Source organism: Lithobates pipiens, unplaced genomic scaffold, assembly GCF_037356315.1.
Source record: "Lithobates pipiens isolate NorthernLeopardFrog02 unplaced genomic scaffold, aLitPip1_a1.2 Scaffold_27, whole genome shotgun sequence".
In the NCBI taxonomy this organism is placed as follows: Eukaryota; Metazoa; Chordata; class Amphibia; order Anura; family Ranidae; genus Lithobates; species Lithobates pipiens.
Genome location: NW_027507788.1, coordinates 10,754,669 through 10,774,582, shown reverse-complemented (window position 1 = coordinate 10,774,582; position 19,914 = coordinate 10,754,669). Strand labels below are relative to the sequence as shown.

At 42.4% G+C, this 19,914-nt stretch overlaps 1 protein-coding gene across 1 annotated transcript; it reads left to right on the top strand.

Annotated features, from left to right (window-relative positions):
* Positions 1–1,519: 1,519 nt before the first annotated feature.
* Positions 1,520–11,933, top strand: LOC143933506 (chymotrypsin-C-like). Its single transcript, XM_077456418.1, has 8 exons — positions 1,520–1,656; positions 3,031–3,119; positions 4,630–4,730; positions 5,215–5,340; positions 7,268–7,404; positions 9,761–9,906; positions 10,225–10,377; positions 11,812–11,933. Exons 1-8 carry the CDS (start codon positions 1,617–1,619, stop codon positions 11,827–11,829), a joined length of 810 nt encoding a protein of 269 aa, XP_077312544.1. The 5' UTR covers positions 1,520–1,616; the 3' UTR covers positions 11,830–11,933.
* Positions 11,934–19,914: the final 7,981 nt, after the last annotated feature.

Below are 19,914 nucleotides of genomic sequence, written 5' to 3'. Positions count from 1 at the left end.
AGAATTCTGCTTCAGCCAGCCACTTGCCTGCAGAGCTCTGCAGCCTCACGGTGATCCTATTGAGGGCTACATGGGTTTTTGACAAGCCTGGATCCACTATTAACTAGTGAGTGCATTTTTATACTTTTTATTGCATTGCTGCACCTAGATGGAGGTGCACCCATGTGTTTGTTTTATGTATGTGCATTAGGATCTAATCTGAGAGGAGGTGCATCCACTTCACTTGGTTCTCCCTACCACTCTCCTGGCCCTCTTATGTGTCCCGTTAAACGTCAGTTGGAGTCTTAATGTAATCGTTTATTCTTTTACCCTAACTACTACATCTGCAGGACAGAAAAGCAACAACCTTACTTGCCGGATCACCAGTAAAAAAACGAAAGAAAGAAAGCCTAAAAAAGGAAAACAAATGCAGCTACCACATCTAAGAATTGGTAATGTGCAATATAAATGTTTTTTGGGGGGTTTAAGACTGCTGTTTTTAACTGCTGTAGATAAAAAAAAAAGGAATAAAAATGAAATACAACATATGTTTATACATTTAAATTAGTAATGGGAAAAATACGCAATAATAAAATCATATATAATAAATACTAATATATGGGTCACTTCGTTTTGCAGAGCCAGCTGATAAGGAACAGTGGGGTTGATTTACTAAGATTACCATATTTTTCACACTCCACTTTTAATAGATCAACCCCGGTGTAACCAACAACCACTAGACAGGGTGGGAAGGAAACATTTGAAAGAAGACAAGGCAGGGATATTCCTATAAGGGTTTAAGGATGTGGGTGATCATGGGCAGTGGTGGCGGACCGTGGCCCTCCGGATGTTCTGGTGCTTTGGCTACACTTCCCTTGATGCCCAACTACACTGCAGAGTGTGGGGGCATCGTTGGGGGTGTGGGGCCAGGGGGGGGGGGCGTCTGGGGTTCGCCATCACTGGTTTGGAGTATCACCTTGTGTCTTTTTTTTTTCTTTTTTATACTTTACTATAATGTGGTATGTGCTTTATTATTACCTATAGGATGTGAATAATGTGTTTTTTTTTTTTGCTTTTTTTGTTTGTTTGTTATGTAAATTTCTTAAAATTTTCAATAAAATCTGAATTTAAACAAAAAAAAAATGAAAATGAGAAAAAAAAAAAAAAGAGAAAAATAAATAAATAAAAAAGACATTTGGACTTGGATGTTACGATGTGTTATTTCAGTTCTAGATTCTGTCGCTCCCTTCCTCACTCCATAAAAAAAAAAAAAAAATAGTTTTAGCTGGAGCTCCAGCTTACTATTCTCCTTAAAACAAATGTTCACCTCCAGCATCAACTATGCGGATGTCCTTGGTGTCAATAAGCTCCTCTAGTTCACTTCAGGTGTAACTCGGATGTAGTTGGGGGTATCGGCCTCTTGTGAATATCTCGGAATTCCTGCACCTGCTTTAACTTATTAGCTCTTTAATCTTATCTTTTGAAGGAGCAATACCCTCTAGCCTTTTTTTCCATACCATGAATTTGGACTGTTCCCATTGGTCACTATTATCGTACCTGCTGCAGGTGGTCTCGGAAAATCAGCCAGTTTGTGTATATAAGGTGTAAAACAAGTTATTCTACAAGTCACAGGCAAAATGTTCCGGTTTGTGGTACTTGCAATCTGCCTTAGCTACGGTAAGTTAAAGACTTGTCCTTGTGTATTTTTTGGAAACTCTGTTATATAACATGCCTCCACTAGATACTATTAAAATACGACACATTTAAAGTTGAATGATAGGGCATAGGTTTAGCCAGAAAGAGCCTGTAAATTTGGGCAGTGGGATTACCAATTGGTTACATTTTGGTGGTGGGATTACAAATTAGCTAAATTTTGGTAGTGAAATAACCTATTGGATAAATTCTGGAAGTGGGATAACCAATTGGCTAAATTTTGGTGGCGGAATTACCAATTGTCAAAATTTTGGTGGTGGGATTACCAATTAGCTAAATTGTGGAGGTGGTATAACCAACTGGCAAAATTTTGGTGCTGGGATTACCAGTTGGCTAAATTTTGGCGGTGGGATTACCAATTGGCTACATTTTGGCAGTGGGATTACCAATTGGCTATATTTTGGTTGTGTGATTACCAATTGGCTAAATTGTGGAGGTGGTATAACCAATTGGCAAAATTTTGGTGCTGGGATTACCAGTTGGCTAAATTTTGGCAGTGGGATTACCAATTGGCTACATTTTGGTGTTGGGATTACCAAGTGGGTTCCCAGTTGTAGCAGTCCAATTCTAGTAGTAAGGACCTATCGACCCTTCTGTGCTTTTAGAAAAGAAGCACGGAGTATCAGTATAATCAACCCTATTGGTGCACCCAGTGTATATATACAGTATATACAGGACTTTTTTCAGGGAGAATGCAGTTCCGGCACCTCTAACAGTGACTGTATGTAATGGTAAGGGGTGCTGCAGGGTCTATTGATGCTAGCTGCTGCGGGATCTATTCTAGTTAGGGGATCTATTTTTGCAGGGGGTCTATTGTTGGTGGGGGACCTATTGTTGCTGGGGGTGTGTCTTACATTGCTGGGGGGTCAGTCATTGCTAGGAGAGATCTAGTGTTGAGGGAGGTGTCTGTTGTTGCTGGCTGCTGGAGAGTCTATTGATGCTGGCTGTAGGGAGATATGTTGTTGCTGCCAGGAGAAGGGGAGTTTGTTTTAGGTGGGTCATGATTGTTGTTGAGGGGATCTATTGTTGCTGGAAGGGGCTCTATTGTTACTGGCTACAAGAAATAAATTTTACTGCTTTTTTTTGTTATCATCAAATTCCATACAAATTACTTATCACCACAAAATAATGCTTGGTTCTGTATTCTATAAAAGGGCAGGAATAGGTGGTGGGTAGGGGGTGGAACCAAGGAACGGTGATCAGAGGTTGGTAGTGGAGTGAGAAAAGGGATGACTCAGAAAGGGGGAGTTCCTGCACCTAGTCTCTGAGAAAAAAAACCTTAGTGTTTATATATTCTTTGTAAATATAACTATTATTCATTTTTCTTTCTCTCTGTAGCCTACAGCTGCGGCGTGCCAGCTGTGGCACCCAGCGTTGCCAGGGTAGTTAATGGAGAGGATACAGTACCACACAGCTGGCCATGGCAGGTATGCTCAATGAAGTATATTTCAAAAAGTTACAAACACTTACAGCTATGTTCTCTCTTAAAATATATCCTCCTTTAACTCTTTGTGGAACTTCTTCGTACTTTCAGAATAGCTGCTGAAGACAGGCAGTTGCACGGTAGTGAAAAAGTGGAGGACCTCAGACAATAACATTTTGCAGATGGTTAAAAGGAGATGAAATGCAACAATTTCTGAGACACACGCATTTCCACTTAGTTGGACAAATCATTCTAGTAATTTAAATATTCTTTAGCAGAAATTATTTTGTGCAAGTCCCTCAAGACCAATAAACGCAGATTGCTGATTGGTTAAAGCCATGCATACACAAATTATAACTAATTATGGGTGACCCTCTTAGAGTACTATGCATATGTAAATATCAGATTGGAGAATAATTAATGGATCAATGATTGGACATTTTGAGTTTATTCATAGTCAGGCAAGAGCAATGCATTGAGATGTTTACTGACAACTTTATGTAGAAATAATGATGTGCAGCAAGGTAAGAAAAAGATTGCAGGAGACTTAATACCCTATAGTTAATACATACCACTAAAAAATAGCTAACCACTCTATTCGTTTCTTAGCTTATTCCCTTCAAAGAGAGTAGCATGGATGTTTGAGTGCAAATAATATTCAGTTTTGGCTGATTGTGTCCATGCCTTGATGCATGTAAATGCTTTTAAAATATCCTTATAGTATATCCAGGAATGCCAAGTACATTTTTTAATATGACTTTTGACTTTCTTCCTTTTTCCTGCTGTCCTTTGTCATGGGGTCGACAGTCACCCCACGTTCTAATTTTCTCCTATTATGTCCTTTGAGGGCTGTAATGGGGTCAACGGTCACCTCATGTTCCACTTTTCTCCTATTGTGTCCTTTGAAGGTAGCAATGAGGTCAGCAGTCACCCCAAGTTACAGTTTCTCCATTTGTGTTCTTTGAGGGCTGTAATGGGGTCAGCAGTCACCCCAAGTTCCAATTTTCTCCTTTTGTGTCCTTTGAGGGCTGTAATGGGTTCAACAGGCACCCAAGTTCCAGTTTTCTCCTTTTTTGTCCTTTGAGAACTGTGTTAGAGTCACCAGTTACCCAAAGTTCCAATTATTTCCTATTGTATCACAAAGCTGTCTGACCAAATGCTCTCTGCATATACAGTTTTATGAAAGATGTGCATGCTTTTAAATGTGCATGTTCCCTAGGCTAATGTATTAGTTCAAGGCTCATCACTTTAGAGCCATGCTCTGGCCCAGCAAGTCATGAGATTCTGAAAAAAATAAAGTCGGGGGGGGGGGGGGGGGGCGTTCATTACAATGTAAAATTTAATTTACTTTGAAGTCCCCTCTTTCCTTAAGGAGAGCATCAATTACATTTCTAGAATCACCTGAAAGCCTCCCGTTTAATATGTCACTGAAGTCACCTTTGCATATCAGTACCAAGCTGACATAGAGGATTTTGCACAATAATAATGAATTCAATCTTACTTGTCTCCTTTAGATCTCCCTTCAGTACCAGGGATCCAGCGGAAACTGGGGACACACCTGTGGTGGCACTCTGATCTCTGAAAACTGGGTCCTGACCGCCGCTCACTGCATCAGGTAACATTCAGATGCTAAAAATTAGTAGCTAAAAAAGTAATAATCCCAAAAACTAAAATTAACCTTTTCCATTTTTAGTACATATGATTAATTTTCTGTAACTGCTTTACTAGCAATAAAGAGAAAAACTACAATGTGTTAAAAAAAGGCAAGTTATATAGAACTACTATCCAATTTCCTTCCATCCATGGCAATCTGAGGACCTGTGCCCTGGCTGGCACACTGTACTTGTTCCATTTTAATGGCATGTCATGGAAAATGTAGCTCAGAGCAACCTCAAATGCCAGTATATGCAGGTAATTAGGGAGAGTGTTCTATTATGCTTATCATTGTCCATGTAACACCTCAGTGTAGGGAAACTGTAGACACAGAGTCCTATCAGAAAATAAAAGATTACATGTCAGGGGAGGTCATAGGTTGGATGACACCAATGCACAGATTCACCTCCAAAGCACTCATCCAATTTCACTTGTGTTTTGTCCAGCTCTGCAAATACATACAGGGTTTATCTGGGCAAACACAGCCTGCAGACTGCAGATGAAGAAGGTTCTATTGCCATTTCCGCTGAGAAGATCATTGTCCATGAAAGATGGAGCTCTTTTCTCATCCTGTGAGTATGACATGACTTTCGGAATACACAATCTGTGATGGGCTGCATTTACGTTCTTCTCCCCTGTGCTCACTCTGGAGTGTCTAGTTGTTGATGGTCCTGGTCCTTAGCCCCAGCTAGAATTGTGACCTCAACACTAACCATTCCTGTAATCCTAATACTATCCTAATACTAATATATCAACTAACCCTGATCTGTGATGAGCTGCATTTACGTTCTTCTCCTCTGTGCTCACTCTGCTGTGTCTAGTTGTTGATTGTCTTGGTCTTTAGTCCCAGCTAGACTTGTGACCTCAACATTAACCATTCCTGTAATCCTAATACCATCCTAATACTGACCTATCAAGTAACCCCAATTTGTGATGGGCTGCATTAACATTCTTCTCCCCTGTGCTCACTTTTGTGTGTCTAGCTGTTGATGGTTCTGGTCTTCAATCTCAGCTAGACTTGTGACCTCAACACTAACCATTCCTTTAATCCTAATACAATTCTAACACTAACCTAATAATAATCCTAATACTAACCTATCAAGTAACCCCAATCTGTGATGGTCTGCATTTGCTTATTTCTCCCCTGTGCTCACTCTCGTGTGTCTAGTTGTTGATGGTCCTGGTCTTCAGTCCCAGCTAGACTTGTGACCTCAACACTAACCATTCCTGTAATACTAATACCATCCTAACACTAACTTAATATTAATCCTACTAATACTAACCTATCAAGTAACCCCAATCTGTGATGGCCTGCATTTACATATTTCTACCCTGTGCTCACCATCAACATCAGATGCCCTACCACCAACCTTCCCAATAACATTAATGCTAATTACCTGTAACCACAAACTACCCTACCCTTTAAACTAGCCCTCTCTGTAATCCTAAACCTGTCCCTCCCTGTAACCCTAATAGTAATCCTCCCTGCAATTTCAATAATAACACTCCCTGTAGATTCCTTAACACTAATGCTCCCTATAAATCTAACCCTTCAAGTAACTTTCCCACAAATGCTCCTACTAACCCTAACACTAAGCTTCCCTGTATCTCTAACAATTACCTTCCCTACAATTTCAACATTAATACTCCCTGTATCCCTGTGATCCTCATACAAACCCTCCCTGTAACCTTAACACCAACCCAACTGTAACCATAACACTAACCCTCCCTGTAACCCTCACACAAATGCTACCGGTACCCTGCCTCCCTATAATTCCAACACTAATGCTTGCCGTATCCATAACACTAACCCTCACTGTAAATATAACCCTAACCCTCATACAAACACTCCCTGTAATCCTAACACCAACCCTCCGTGTAACCCTCAGGAAAACTTTCCCTGTAATTCTAACACTAACCCACCCATAACCATAACATTAGCCCTCACTGTAAATCTAACGCTAACCCTCCATGTAACCCTAGCACCAACCTTCCTTGGAACTCTAACACCAACCTTCTCTTTAACCCTAACACTAGCTCCTCTAAGTAACTGCAGTGCTAATCCTTTCTTTAACCCTAACACTAAATCCTCTGTATTTCTAACATTAACCCCTCCCCCTGCTGCAATAACACTAAATTCTCTGTGTCACCCTAACACTCAATTCTCTGTGTAACCCTAACACTAAATCCTCTGTGTAACACTAAATCTCTCTGTAACTCTAACAATCAATCCAAAATGTAATCCTAACACTAACCCCCTCTATAATACTCTCCCTAACTCTAAATCTGGTAAACCCTGGTTTGCAAACTTAATTCTTCTAAGCTGGGTTCCTTCATTCTGAACATTACTGCAAAGCAAAATATCACTTGAGAAGTGCTGCTGACTGATTACAGTCATTTCCAGTACTACATGACGATACAGCGTCTGCTTTTATTGGGTCCAATTTACTCGTTTAAACCCACAATACCCATGTGATTGATGTATGTGTGTTCTTTCAGCAACGACATCGCTCTGATCAAGCTGTCCCAACCCGCACCGCTCAGTGACAACATTCAGCCCGCCTGCCTGCCCGCTAGTGGCGCCCTCTTGGCTCATAATTCAAACAGCTTTGTGACTGGATGGGGTCGTCTGTACAGTAAGCGATGTCTTCACCTTAAAATAAGAATTCAAATTCACAGTGATGGTTCTGGTATTTGAAAGTGAACCCGTCAGCCATTAAAAGTCCTTCCTAAGGAAGGCAGCTACTTTTTTTTTTTTCAAGCATATCCAAAAGGCACAATCTATCCTTTAATTTTGAATGGAGTGTGGAGAAGTTACAACCTCTGTCGGGTTTTTGTTATTGCTGTTTCCCCTATGGGGAGATTCACCCCCTCTGTATATCTTGGTATCCTTGTCTCTGGTACAGAAAGTGATAAGAAATCCCAAATTTTACAGTTATCACTGGAGCAAAAATTGAGAGGAAATCTTCCAATGAGGACACCTCTTCCAGTGACAACTATCTAATAGAGGGTTCCTCTCCGCTTTGGAGAGAGTTCCTTTCATTTCCTGTTGTGGCTGCAGAATTTCCATTTCCATTTCCTTTGTTCCCTCCTTCCATTTCTATTATATTCTTTCCTTCCTTCTGTATCCTTTCTATTCTTTCCTTCTTTTTGTTTTCCTTACTTACTGTTTTTCTTCCATTCTTTTATTTCCTTTCAATTCCTTCCTTCCTTCCTGTCTTCCATTTCTCTTCTCTCCTCTTCCTTCCTTTCTATTTTTTTCTTCCTTCCCTCCATTTCCTTTCTTTCCTTTCCTTCCTTTCTTACATTTCCTTTATATTATTTTGTTCTTTCCCTCCATTTCATTTTAATTCTTCCCCTCCCTTCCTATCCCTACCCTTATCTTCCCCTTTATTCTTGTCTGTCTTCCCTCCATTTCCTTTTTATTCCGTCCTTCCTTCCTTCCATTTCCTTTGTTCCCTCCTTCCATTTCTATTATGTTCTTTCCTTCCTTCTGTATATTTTCTATTCTTTCCTTCCTTTTGTTTTCCTTCTGTTTTTCTTCCATTCTTTTATTTCCTTTCAATTCTTTCCTTCCTTCCTGTCTTCCGTTTCTGTCCTCTCCTCTTCCTTCCTTTTCTTTTTTTGTTTCTTCCTTCCCTCCATTTCCTTTTTATGTGTTTCTTCCATTTCCTTTCTTTTCCTTTCTATTCCTTATTTATTCCTTCCATTTCTCTTCTATTCTTTCCTTCCTTTCATTTTATTTTTATTCTGTACTTCCTTCTGTTTTCCTTCCTTTATTTTATTTCATTTCTAATCTTTTCTTCCTTCCCCTCTTTTCCTTTCTATTCTTTCCTTCCTTCCTGATTTCCTTTTCTCTCCTCTTCTCCTCCTTCCTTCTTTTTTCCATTTTTTTCTTCCTTGTCTCCATTTCCTTTCTTTTCTTCCTTTCAGTATTACTTCCCTCCATTTCATTTGTATCTCTTCTCTTCTAGACATGTGCAATCCGTTTCCTTCCGAATTCGTTTTTTTATGAATTTCGACAAATTCCTTCATTTGGAAATATCCAAATTAACGAAAACCCATTTAACGAACTTTTCCGAATATTCAAAAATTCGAAAAAAATTGTAAATTCATAAGTTAGAAATAATTAGAAAAAATTCAAAAACATTTGTAAATTCATAAATTCGTAAATTAATATTAACTAACTAATAATAACTTAACTATTACTAATTATTAAATTATAGGTATTGGAATATCGTTTCAAATTTGTCTGTTAGTGAATGTAAGGAATACAAATTTATCCAAAGTTACAAATTATCCAAAATAACAAATGCCGCATCTAAGCAAATGTAATGGAATGAATTAATAGTAAATAATAATACATTTTTTATTATTATTGTTATTTATTACAAGTAATAAGTTATTATTAGTTATTTCAAATTTTCGAATTTTCAGGTTTTTGGATTTTGGATTTTGGATTTTTACGAATTCTTTTGAATTTCAAATTTACAAATTGCGATCATAACGAATGACCCAAAAAATCGAAAAAAAACCCCAAAACAAATGAAACGAAAATTATTCTTATTATTCTTATTTCTTCTTTCCCTCCATTTCACATTTTTTCTCTTCTCTTGTCTTCTCACCTTTTCCTTTTCCTTTACCTTTTTCCTTTCTATTCTTCATTTCCTTCTCTTTTTCTATTTCCTTTACCTTCTTTTTCTTCTTTCCCCCCCATTTCCTTTCTGTTCTTTCTATCCTTTTTTACACGTTCTTCCTCTTCTTTTGCTTTCATTCTTCTTCTTCCCCTTCTAAATCTTTCCCACTTTAAGAAAAATTTTTTGGATGCAGTCAGGCTTTAAATATCACCTTCTACAGAGACGGCTTTGCCGGCATTACACCCCCCTATAGTCGGTCAGGATAGGTTGAATTTTGGCTGATCTTCCAGTTATCATTATCGGTCTCCCCCCCCACTCTCACTGGTCACTTATCATTGTGTGCTTTGTTTTTCAGCCGGTGGACCCATCGCTGATAACCTGCAACAGGCTCTCCTCCCAGTGGTGGATTATCCTACCTGCTCCAAGTCTGACTGGTGGGGCTGGCAGGTCAGGGACACTATGGTCTGCGCTGGCGGTGACGGCATTGTCTCTGCATGCAACGTAAGTCGCGGTTCTCCTTAGTACATTTCCATTGGATAGCGGATCAGCCTATCTGAACTCTGATCCAGCAGAGATCACATGATCAACTGCTTACTCTTTATTGATTGCATGAGCAACACTGGGGCGATACCAAAGAAGCATTTTCTCCAGCAAAAACACGATTTTAGCCCTTTTCTTGTGTTTTGATAAACCTTACAAGATAGTTTTTTTGTTTTGTTTTTTGAGTATAGGGTTATAGATTCCGTATCTTTTCAAATCCGGTGAATACAGTTGCTGCTTTTAAATCCCTGTATCTGATGATTGCACTGTACTCCGCAGGGTGATTCCGGTGGCCCCCTGAACGTTAAGACTGGTGATGGATCCTGGCAAGTGCACGGCATTGTCAGCTTCGGCTCCGGCGTCAGCTGCAACTACGAGAAGAAGCCAACCGTCTTCACCAGAGTCTCCGCCTACATCGACTGGATCAATGGTGTAAGTCCGGCTGGCAACAGTCAGCTCCTGGCACAAATGATTGCCTATCTGTGCCGCCACTTCCTCTTCTGCTTGCATAAAAAAAAGGGAAAGGTTGTATTATTCAGTGCAAATTTGTGTCTTTTGTATCTCGCTGGAGTAAAAAAAAAAAAAAGAATACAATAAGGTCTTGTCCTCTAATAAGGGGTCATACTCACAACAAAATGATTGTGCAGTGAGAAGGAAGCTATGCTTCACCATTCTGATTGGATGTCTGGAGAAGCATAAACATTGCTAAGTTGTAGACATGTGCACTGCCAAAAAATATGTTCGTTTTCATTTTTGTTTTACATAGTTACATAGTTAGTCAGGTTGAAAAAAAGACACAAGTCCATCCAGTTCAACCACAATTTGTTGTTACTTGTTTTGTTTTAATTTTTTTTTTTTCATTTTTCGGGTCATTCGTTATGATCGAAATTCGAATAAATTCAAAAGTTTGGAAATTTGGAAATTCGGAAATCTGAAAATCTGATAATAAGAATGAAAATCCGAAAATAAGAACAAAAATATCAAAAATCAGTTAGTTATTATTTCAGATTTTCAAATTTATGGGTTTTCGGATTTTCACATTTGAAATTTCCGAATTTTCGAATATTCTGAAAAATTAAATGGGTTTTTGTTAATTTGGATACCTCCAAATGAACGGATCTGTTGAATTTTGTTAAAAAAACGAACTCGGAAGGAAAACAAATTGCACATGTCTAATTACAATACAGTTCAATACAAAAGGGACAGGGGGGCCTTGCTCGTGGAGCTTACAATCCAAAGGGAGGGTGGGAGGTGGTACAAAAAGGTAATAGCCGCTGGGATTTCTCTGCTGGCAGTGGCTTGTGTACAGTTCTTAGGTGGAGGTGGCGTAGGCTTCCCTGAATAAATTAGTTTTCAGGGATCGCCTAAAGGACATACGGGGGTAGGGAGTTCCAGAGGATGGGAGGGGCTCTGGAGAAGTCCTGGAGACAATCGTGGGAGGAGGAGACAAGGAAGCTAGAGAGCAAGGAGGTAGGGAGTTCCAGAGGATGGGAGAGGCTCTGGAGAAGGATTGGAGACAAGCATGGGAGGAGGAGACAAGGAAGCTAGAGAGCAAGGGGGTCCTGAGAGGACTGGGGGGGGGTGGGGGGGGGCGGTGTGGGGCGATATCTGGAGATGAGGTTGGTGATGTAGCTGGGGGGGTGGGGGGATGGGGCGATATTGTGGAGGACCTTGTATGTGGCGGTCAGTATTTAGAATTTTATATGGCGGGGTAGGGGATGCAAGTGAAGGGATTGGCAGAGCTGAACAGCAGTTGCGGATTGCTTAGTAATATATTATGTTTGTAATATAATATAATATTTAAAAAAATCTGTGATAATATATTAGTGATATAATCTGTTTCTGCCGTTTTCCCTTTTCTTGCAGAAAATCGCCAGCAACTAAAAGACCCCTCCCACAATGGGACGGCAGCATTCTCCATCTGCTCTTCTATTATGTACTCGTGTTTTGGAATTTATGATCCAATAAAGATCTGTGTGCAAAACGGACCCACCTTGTCTCTGAATCATTTTCTCAGCTCATTTTTGCTTCCATTGGATCGGCTGTATTGCAGGCTGTGTTATAACAGTCTTGTGTTTTAAAGGTGCAGCAATCCAAAGCAGCCAATCAGATCGCATGTCACTGAGTTCGCATCATGAAAAGATCATTTCTGATTGGCTGCTGTGGTTACTGGTACGTTGCGGCGCACATGTGCACTGGAATGCCCCCTGCATGGACCTTGCTTTGTGCACTTTCGCGCAGTCATGTTGGAACAGGAAGGGGTCATCCCCAAACCGTTCCCACAAAGATGGGAGCATGAAATTGTCCAAAATGTCTTGGTATGCTGACGCCTTAAGAGTTCCCTTCACTGGAACTAAGGAGGCCAAGCCCAACCCCTGAGAAACAACACCCACACCATAATCCCCCCTCCGCCTAATGATTTACACCAGTGCACAAAGCAAGATCCATAAAGACATGGATGAGCGAGTTTGGGGTAGAGGAACTTGACTGGCCTGCACAGAGTCCTGACCTCAACCCACTTGAAAACCTTTGGGATGAATTAGAGTAGAGACTGCAGCCCAGGCCTTCCCGTCCAACATCAGTGCCTGACCTCACAAACGCGCTTCTGTAAAGAATGGTCAAACATTCCCATAGACACACTCCTAAACCTCGTGGACAGTCTTCCCAGAAGAGTTGAAGCTGTTATAGCTGCAAAGGGCGGGCGTACTCAATATTGAACCCTACGGACCAAGACTGGGATGCCACTAAAGTTCATGTGCGTGTAAAGGCAGGCGTCCCAATACTTTTGGTAATATAGTGTACATTGGATTGGGGTATATTTACCTTGATCGATTTGTGAGGAAATTAGACAAATGATTGCCTATATAGAGAAGGGAGAATCCAAAAATTCTAGTTTTTTTTATTTTTATTTTTTAATACATGGGCCCCTTAGTATTGCTGTACACTGCTACTAAACATTTCTGTCAAAACTGAAAAAAAAAAAACTTTATTTAACCAATTTTTTTAAGTCTGCCCTATAATAGTTTTACTGCTACCCGGCAGCACCCGTGCATCGGATCACATATGTAGACATGATCCGACACTTCCAGGTAGGGGGCGCACATGCACGCTGCCCGCATCTCGCTTCCTCTGTGATCACACACAGCAGGAGTCGATCAGCAGCTGCCTGGTATTCGATTTGCCCTCCGGCGCCTGCCGATGATCAAGCAGGGACACAGAACTGAGATCTGTCTATGTAAACAAGGCAGATCGCCATTTAGACTGGGGGGGGGGAGGGATGGAGTCATGGCCGTCTTTAATATTGATTGGACCCTGGGCAAAAATTTTCCTGCCCCCCCCCATGCAATTTCGCTCTCCACCTGCTCTGAGACATACAATAAATAGCAACTAGACTCAAAATCCGTTTACTGTATCAGATCAGGCAGTTATTGCGATTGGTTGCCAGAGGTTACAGCATATCTTTACCGCTTACTGACTGGTTGCTAGAGGTTACAGCACATGATTTCTGCTTGCTTGCTTGTTTGGTTGCTACAGATTACTGTACAGTAAAACTGCTCACTGATTGGTTGCTAGAGGTTACAGCACATCATCTCCTGACTGCCTGCACACCATGGACTCAGGTGGTGAGCGGACCCATCAATAGACAGAAAACTCCTAGGGATCCTAAGGCTCCTGGGATCAGTGGCAGGTCTTGGGTGAGGGGAGGGTGTGATCAATTGCAATGCTGATTTTTTTTTTACCGACTACCAATATAAAGAGGAGTTTCAACACTGACCACCCATGTAATAGGGGTTTACACTGAACACTAATATAATAAAAGCATTCAAAGTAACCACCAATGTAATGGGGATTTACACTGACCTCTGATGTAATAGAAGCATTCACTGTAACCACCAATGTAAGGAGGGGTTTACACCGACCACCAATGTAATGGGGATTTACACTGACCACTGATGTAATGGAAGCATTCACTGTAACCACCAATGTAAGGAGGGATTTACACTGGCCACTAATGTAAGGGGAACATTCACACTGGCCACAAGTGTGAATGAAAGGATTGTGCACCAAGACCCGATATAGTGAATGCAGGCTCCTGGGGAGACCAGATATAGTGAATGCAGAGTCCTGGGGAGACCAGATATAGTGACTGTCAGGTCCTGGGGAGACCAAATATATTAAATGCAGGCTCCTGGGGAGACCAGATATAGTAAATGCAGGCTCCTGGGAGACCAGATATAGTAAATGCAGGCTCCTGGGAGACCAGCTATAGTGAATGCAGGGTCCTGGGGAGACCAGATATAGTGAATGCAGGCTCCTGGGGAGACCAGATATAGTGAATGCAGGGTCCTGGGGAGACCAAATATAGTGAATGCAGGCTCCTGGGGAGACCAGCTATAGTGGATGTCAGGTCCTGGGGAGATCAGATATAGTGAATGCAGGCTCCTGGGGAGACCAGATATAGTGAATGCAGGCTCCTGGGGAGACCAGATATAGTGAATGCAGGCTCCTGGGGAGATCAGATATAGTGGATGCAGGCTCCTGGGGAGACCAGATATAGTGGATGCAGGCTCCTGGGAAGACCAGATATAGTGAATGCAGGCTCCTGGGGAGACCAGCTATAGTGGATGTCAGTTCCTGGGGAGATCAGATATAGGGAATGCAGGCTCCTGGGGAGACCAGATATAGTAAATGCAGGCTCCTGGGGAGACCAGATATAGTGAATGCAGGCTCCTGTGGAGACCAGCTATAGTGAATGCAGGCTCCTAGGGAGACCAGCTATAGTGGATGCAGGCTCCTAGGGAGACCAGCTATAGTGGATGCAGGCTCCTGGGAGACCAGCTATAGTGGATGTCAGGTCCTGGGGAGATCAGATATAGGGAATGCAGGCTCCTGGGGAGACCAGATATAGTGGATGCAGGCTCCTGGGGAGACCAGATATAGTGAATGCAGGCTCCTGTGGAGACCAGCTATAGTGAATGCAGGCTCCTGGGGAGACCAGATATAGTGAATGCAGGCTCTTGGGAGACCAGCTATAGTGAATACAGGCTCCTGGGAGACCAGCTATAGTGAATGCAGGCTCCTGTGGAGACCAGATATAGTAAATGCAGGCTCCTGGGGATACCAGATATAGTGAATGCAGGCTCCTGGGGAGACCAGATATAGTGGATGCAGGCTCCTGGGAAGACCAGATATAGTGAATGCAGGCTCCTGGGGAGACCAGCTATAGTGGATGTCAGGTCCTGGGGAGATCAGATATAGTGAATGCAGGCTCCTGGGGAGACCAGATATAGTAAATGCAGGCTCCTGGGGAGACCAGATATAGTGAATGCAGGCTCCTGTGGAGACCAGCTATAGTAAATGCAGGCTCCTAGGGAGACCAGCTATAGTGGATGCAGGCTCCTGGGAGACCAGCTATAGTGGATGTCAGGTCCTGGGGAGATCAGATATAGGGAATGCAGGCTCCTGGGGAGACCAGATATAGTGGATGCAGGCTCCTAGGGAGACCAGCTATAGTGGATGCAGGCTCCTGGGAGACCAGCTATAGTGGATGTCAGGTCCTGGGGAGATCAGATATAGGGAATGCAGGCTCCTGGGGAGACCAGATATAGTGGATGCAGGCTCCTGGGGAGACCAGATATAGTGAATGCAGGCTCCTGTGGAGACCAGCTATAGTGAATGCAGGCTCCTAGGGAGACCAGCTATAGTGAATGCAGGCTCCTGGGGAGACCAGATATAGTGAATGCAGGCTCTTGGGAGACCAGCTATAGTGAATACAGGCTCCTGGGAGACCAGCTATAGTGAATGCAGGCTCCTGGGGAGACCAGATATAGTGAATGCAGGCTCCTGGGAGACCAGCTATAGTGAATGCAGGCTCCTAAGTTTAGTAACACTTTAACTTCCAGTCTTCGCAGGAAAGTGTTAACAGTGCAGTCCGGAGTCAGCGTGTTAGGTGAAGGGAGGAGCAGGGGAGTGCCTTGCTATCCTAGACTACAGGGTTGTGTGTTTCTATTGATGCACACAGTGCAGGGAAACACGACACACATCTTATAGTATATGTGACCCCTCACCTTGTAAAACAAACAACCCATACAGTTTAAAATTGAAATGAAAGGTAAAACATTTGCGTAAAGATATAAAAAAAAATTAAAAAAATTATAAATACCTTGACATCCTCCCAGAACCTTCCTGGCGCAGGCATTCAGCGCGCTCTGTGACTGATATGTCCCTTGGACACAGCTGATCACAGATAGCGATAAAGGGCCAATCACAGCTGATCACATGAAAACAGACTTGCCGGTTATCGGCAGTCCTTTCCTCCCACGCTGTATCTGTGTGAGGAAAGGAGAACCAGCAAGACTATTAGTACATTATTGGCACTGATCATCAGTGCAGCCTATTAGTGCCTCTCTCATTAGTGTAGCTTATCAGTACCCATCAGTGCCTCCTCATGAATGTAGCTTATCAGGGTCCATCAGTGCCTCCTCATTAGCGAAGCTCATCAGTGCCCGTCAGTGCCTCCTCATTAGTGTAGCTTAGTGCCCATCAGTGCCGCCTCATTAATGTAGCTTATCAGTGCTCATCAGTGCCCCGTCATTAGTGTAGCTTATCAGTGCCCATTAGTACCTCCTCATTAATGTGGCTTATCGGTGCCCATCAGTGCCTCCTCAATAATGTAGCTTATCAGTGCCCATCAGTGCCTCCTCATTAATGTAGCTCGTCAGTGCCTCCTCATTAATGTAGCTCGTCAGTGCCTCCTCATGAATGTAGCTTATCAGTGCCTCCTCATTAATGTGGCTTATCAGTGCCTGTCAGTGCCTCCTCATTAATGTGGCTTATCAGTGCCTCCTCATTAATGTGGCTTATCAGTGCCTCCTCATTAGTGTAGCTTATCAGTGCCCATCAGTACCTCCTCCTGAATGTAGCTTATCAGGGCCCATCAGTGCCTCCTCATTAATATAGCTTATCAGTGCTCATCAGTGCCCCGTCATGAATGTAGCTTATCAGTGCCCATCAGTGCCTCCTCATTAGTGTAGTATATCAGAACCCTTCAGTGCCTCCTCATGAATGTAGCTTATCAGGGCCCATCAGTGCCTCCTCATTAGTGTAGCTTAGTGCCCATCAGTGCCTCCTCATTAATGTAGCTTATCAGTGCTCATCAGTTCCCCGTCATTAGTGCAGCTTATCAGTGCCCATCAGTGCCTCCTCATAAATGTGGCTTATCCATGCCTCTTCATGAATGTAGCTTATCAGTGCCCATCAGTACCTCCTCATCAATGTGGGTTATCAGTGCCCATCAGTACCTCCTCATGAATGTAGCTTATCAGTGCCTCCTCATTAGTGTAGCTTATCAGTGACCATCAGTGCCTCGTAATGAATGTAGCTTATTAGTGCCCATCAGTGCCTTCTCATTAATGTAGCTTATAAGTGCTCATCAGTGCCTTCTCATTAATGTAGCTTATTAGTGCCCATCAGTGCCTTCTCATTAATGTAGCTTATTAGTGCCCATCAGTGCCTCCTCATCAGTGAAGAAGTAAAATTACTTATTTGCTAAATTTTACAACAGAAAGTAAGAAAATGTATTTTTTTTTTCAAATTTTAGACTTTTTTTTGTTTGTTAGCCCCAAAAAAATAAAGCTCTATTTGTCTCAATAAAATTATGAAGATATAATTGGTGTACAGTGTAGCATCTAATTGTCATTCTGAGTGTGACGGCACTGAAAGCTGAATATTGTCCTGGGCAGGAAGGGGTGGAAGTACCCGGTATTGAAGGGGTTCATGTTTGGCATTTACACCCACCCGGACCTCCAGGCTGGATTCATAGTTTTGTGATATAGTAACTCATGCAAGTAAAATGCATTCCTGCGCCACAGTGCCATCCGTTCCTCTGAGCACCCCAGAGCGTTGTAGGACGCTGCAGGACACGCCGGTGCGATGAGCCGAGATGTATTACAAAAGAGGGTCATGCGACTGTGAGAAGGTGATTGTGAGAAGGTGATTGTGAGAAGGCGATTGTGAGAAGACGATTGTGAGAAGGCGAAGCGATTGTGAGAAGGCGAAGCGATTGTGAGAAGGCGATTGTGAGAAGGCAAAGCGATTGTGAGAAGGTGATTGTGAGAAAGCGATTGTGAGAAGATGATTGTGAGAAGGTGATTGTGAGAAAGCGATTGTGAGAAGATGATTGTGAGAAGGTGAAGCGATTGTGAGAAGGTGATTGTGAGAAGGCGAAGCGATTGTGAGAAGGTGATTGTGAGAAGGCGAAGCGATTGTGAGAAGACGATTGTGAGAAGGCGATTGTTAGAAGACAATTGTGAGAAAGTGAAGCGATTGTGAAAAGATGATTGTGAGAAGGCGAAGTGATTGTGAGAAGGCGATTGTGAGAAGGCGATTGTGAGAAGGTAAAGCGATTGTGAGAAGGCGAAGTGATTGTGAGAAGGCGATTGTGAGAAGACGATTGTGAGAAGACAAAGCGATTGTAAGAAGGCAAAGCGATTGTGAGTAGGCGATTGTGAGAATATGATTGTGAGAAGGCAAAGCGATTGTGAGAAGGTGATTGTGAGAAGGCGATTGTGAGAAGACGATTGTGAGAAGGTGAAGCGATTATGAGACGACAATTGTGATAAGGCTAAGCGATAGTGAGAAGGCGATTGTGAGAAGACAATTGTGAGAAGGCGAATCGATTGTGAGAAGGCGAATCGATTGTGAGAAGACAATTGTGAGAAGGTGAAGTGATTGTGAGAAGACGATTGTGAGAAGACGATTGTAAGAAGGCAAAGTGATTGTGAGAAGGCGATTGTGAAAAGGCGAAGCAATTGTGAGAAGGCAAAGCGATTGTGAGAAGACGAAGCGATTGTGAGAAGACGATTGTGAGAATGTGAATCGATTGTGAGAAAGCGATTGTGAGAAGACAATTGTGAGAAGGAAAACCGATTGTGAGAAGACGATTGTGAGAAGGTGAAGCGATTGTGAGAAGATGATTGTAAGAAGGCGAAGTGATTGTGAGAAGACGATTGTAAGAAGGCGATTGTGAGAAGGCGAAGCGATTGTGAGAAGGCGATTGTGAGAAGACGAATCGATTGTGAGAAGGCGATTGTGAGAAGACGATTGTGAGAAGGCGATTGTGAGAAGGCGAAGCGATTGTGAGAAGGCGATTGTGAGAAGACGAATTGATTGTGAGAAGGCGATTGTGAGAAGACAATTGTGAGAAGGCGAATCCATTGGGAGAAGGCGATTGTGAGAAGACAATTGTGAGAAGGCAAAGCGATTGTAAGAAGGCGAAGCGATTGTTAGAAGACGACTGTGAGAAGGCGAAGTGATTGTGAGAAGACGATTGTGAGAAGGCAAAGTGATTGTGAGAAGGCGATTGTGAGAAGGCAAAGCGATTGTGAGAAGACAAAGATGATTGTGAGAAGGCGAATTGATTGTGAGAAGGCGATTGTGAGAAGACAATTGTGAGAAGGCGAACCGATTGTGAGAAGACGATTGTGAGAAGGTGAAGCGATTGTGAGAAGATGATTGTGAGAAGGCGAAGTGATTGTGAGAAGACGATTGTGAGAAGGTGAAGTGATTGTGAGAAGGCGATTGTGAGAAGACGATTATGAGAAGGTGATGAGAAGACGATTGTGAGAAGGTGATGGGAAGACGATTGTGAGAAGAAGATTGTGAGAAGACGATTGTGAGAAGACGATTGTGAGAAGACGATTGTGAGAAAGCGAAGTGATTGTGAGAAGGCGATTGTGAGAAGGCAAAGCGATTGTGAGAAGGTGATTGTGAGAAGGTGATTGTGAGAAGATGATTGTGAGAACTTGATGAGAAGATGATTGTGAGAAGACGATTGTGAGAAGGTGATTGTGAGAAGATGATTGTGAGAAGGCGAAGCGATTGTGAGAAGACAATTGTGAGAACATGATTGTGAGGAGGCGATTGTGAGAAGACAATTGTGAGAAGGCGATTGTGAGAAGACAATTGTGA

Bases quoted from the DNA above. Each gene is read 5' to 3' on its own strand.
- LOC143933506 (XM_077456418.1), top strand. From the start codon at position 1,617: ATGTTCCGGTTTGTGGTACTTGCAATCTGCCTTAGCTACG. The intron at 5,341-7,267 runs GTGAGTATGACA...GTGTTCTTTCAG, and splicing joins TGGAGCTCTTTTCTCATCCT to CAACGACATCGCTCTGATCA. The intron at 9,907-10,224 runs GTAAGTCGCGGT...TGTACTCCGCAG, and splicing joins GCATTGTCTCTGCATGCAAC to GGTGATTCCGGTGGCCCCCT.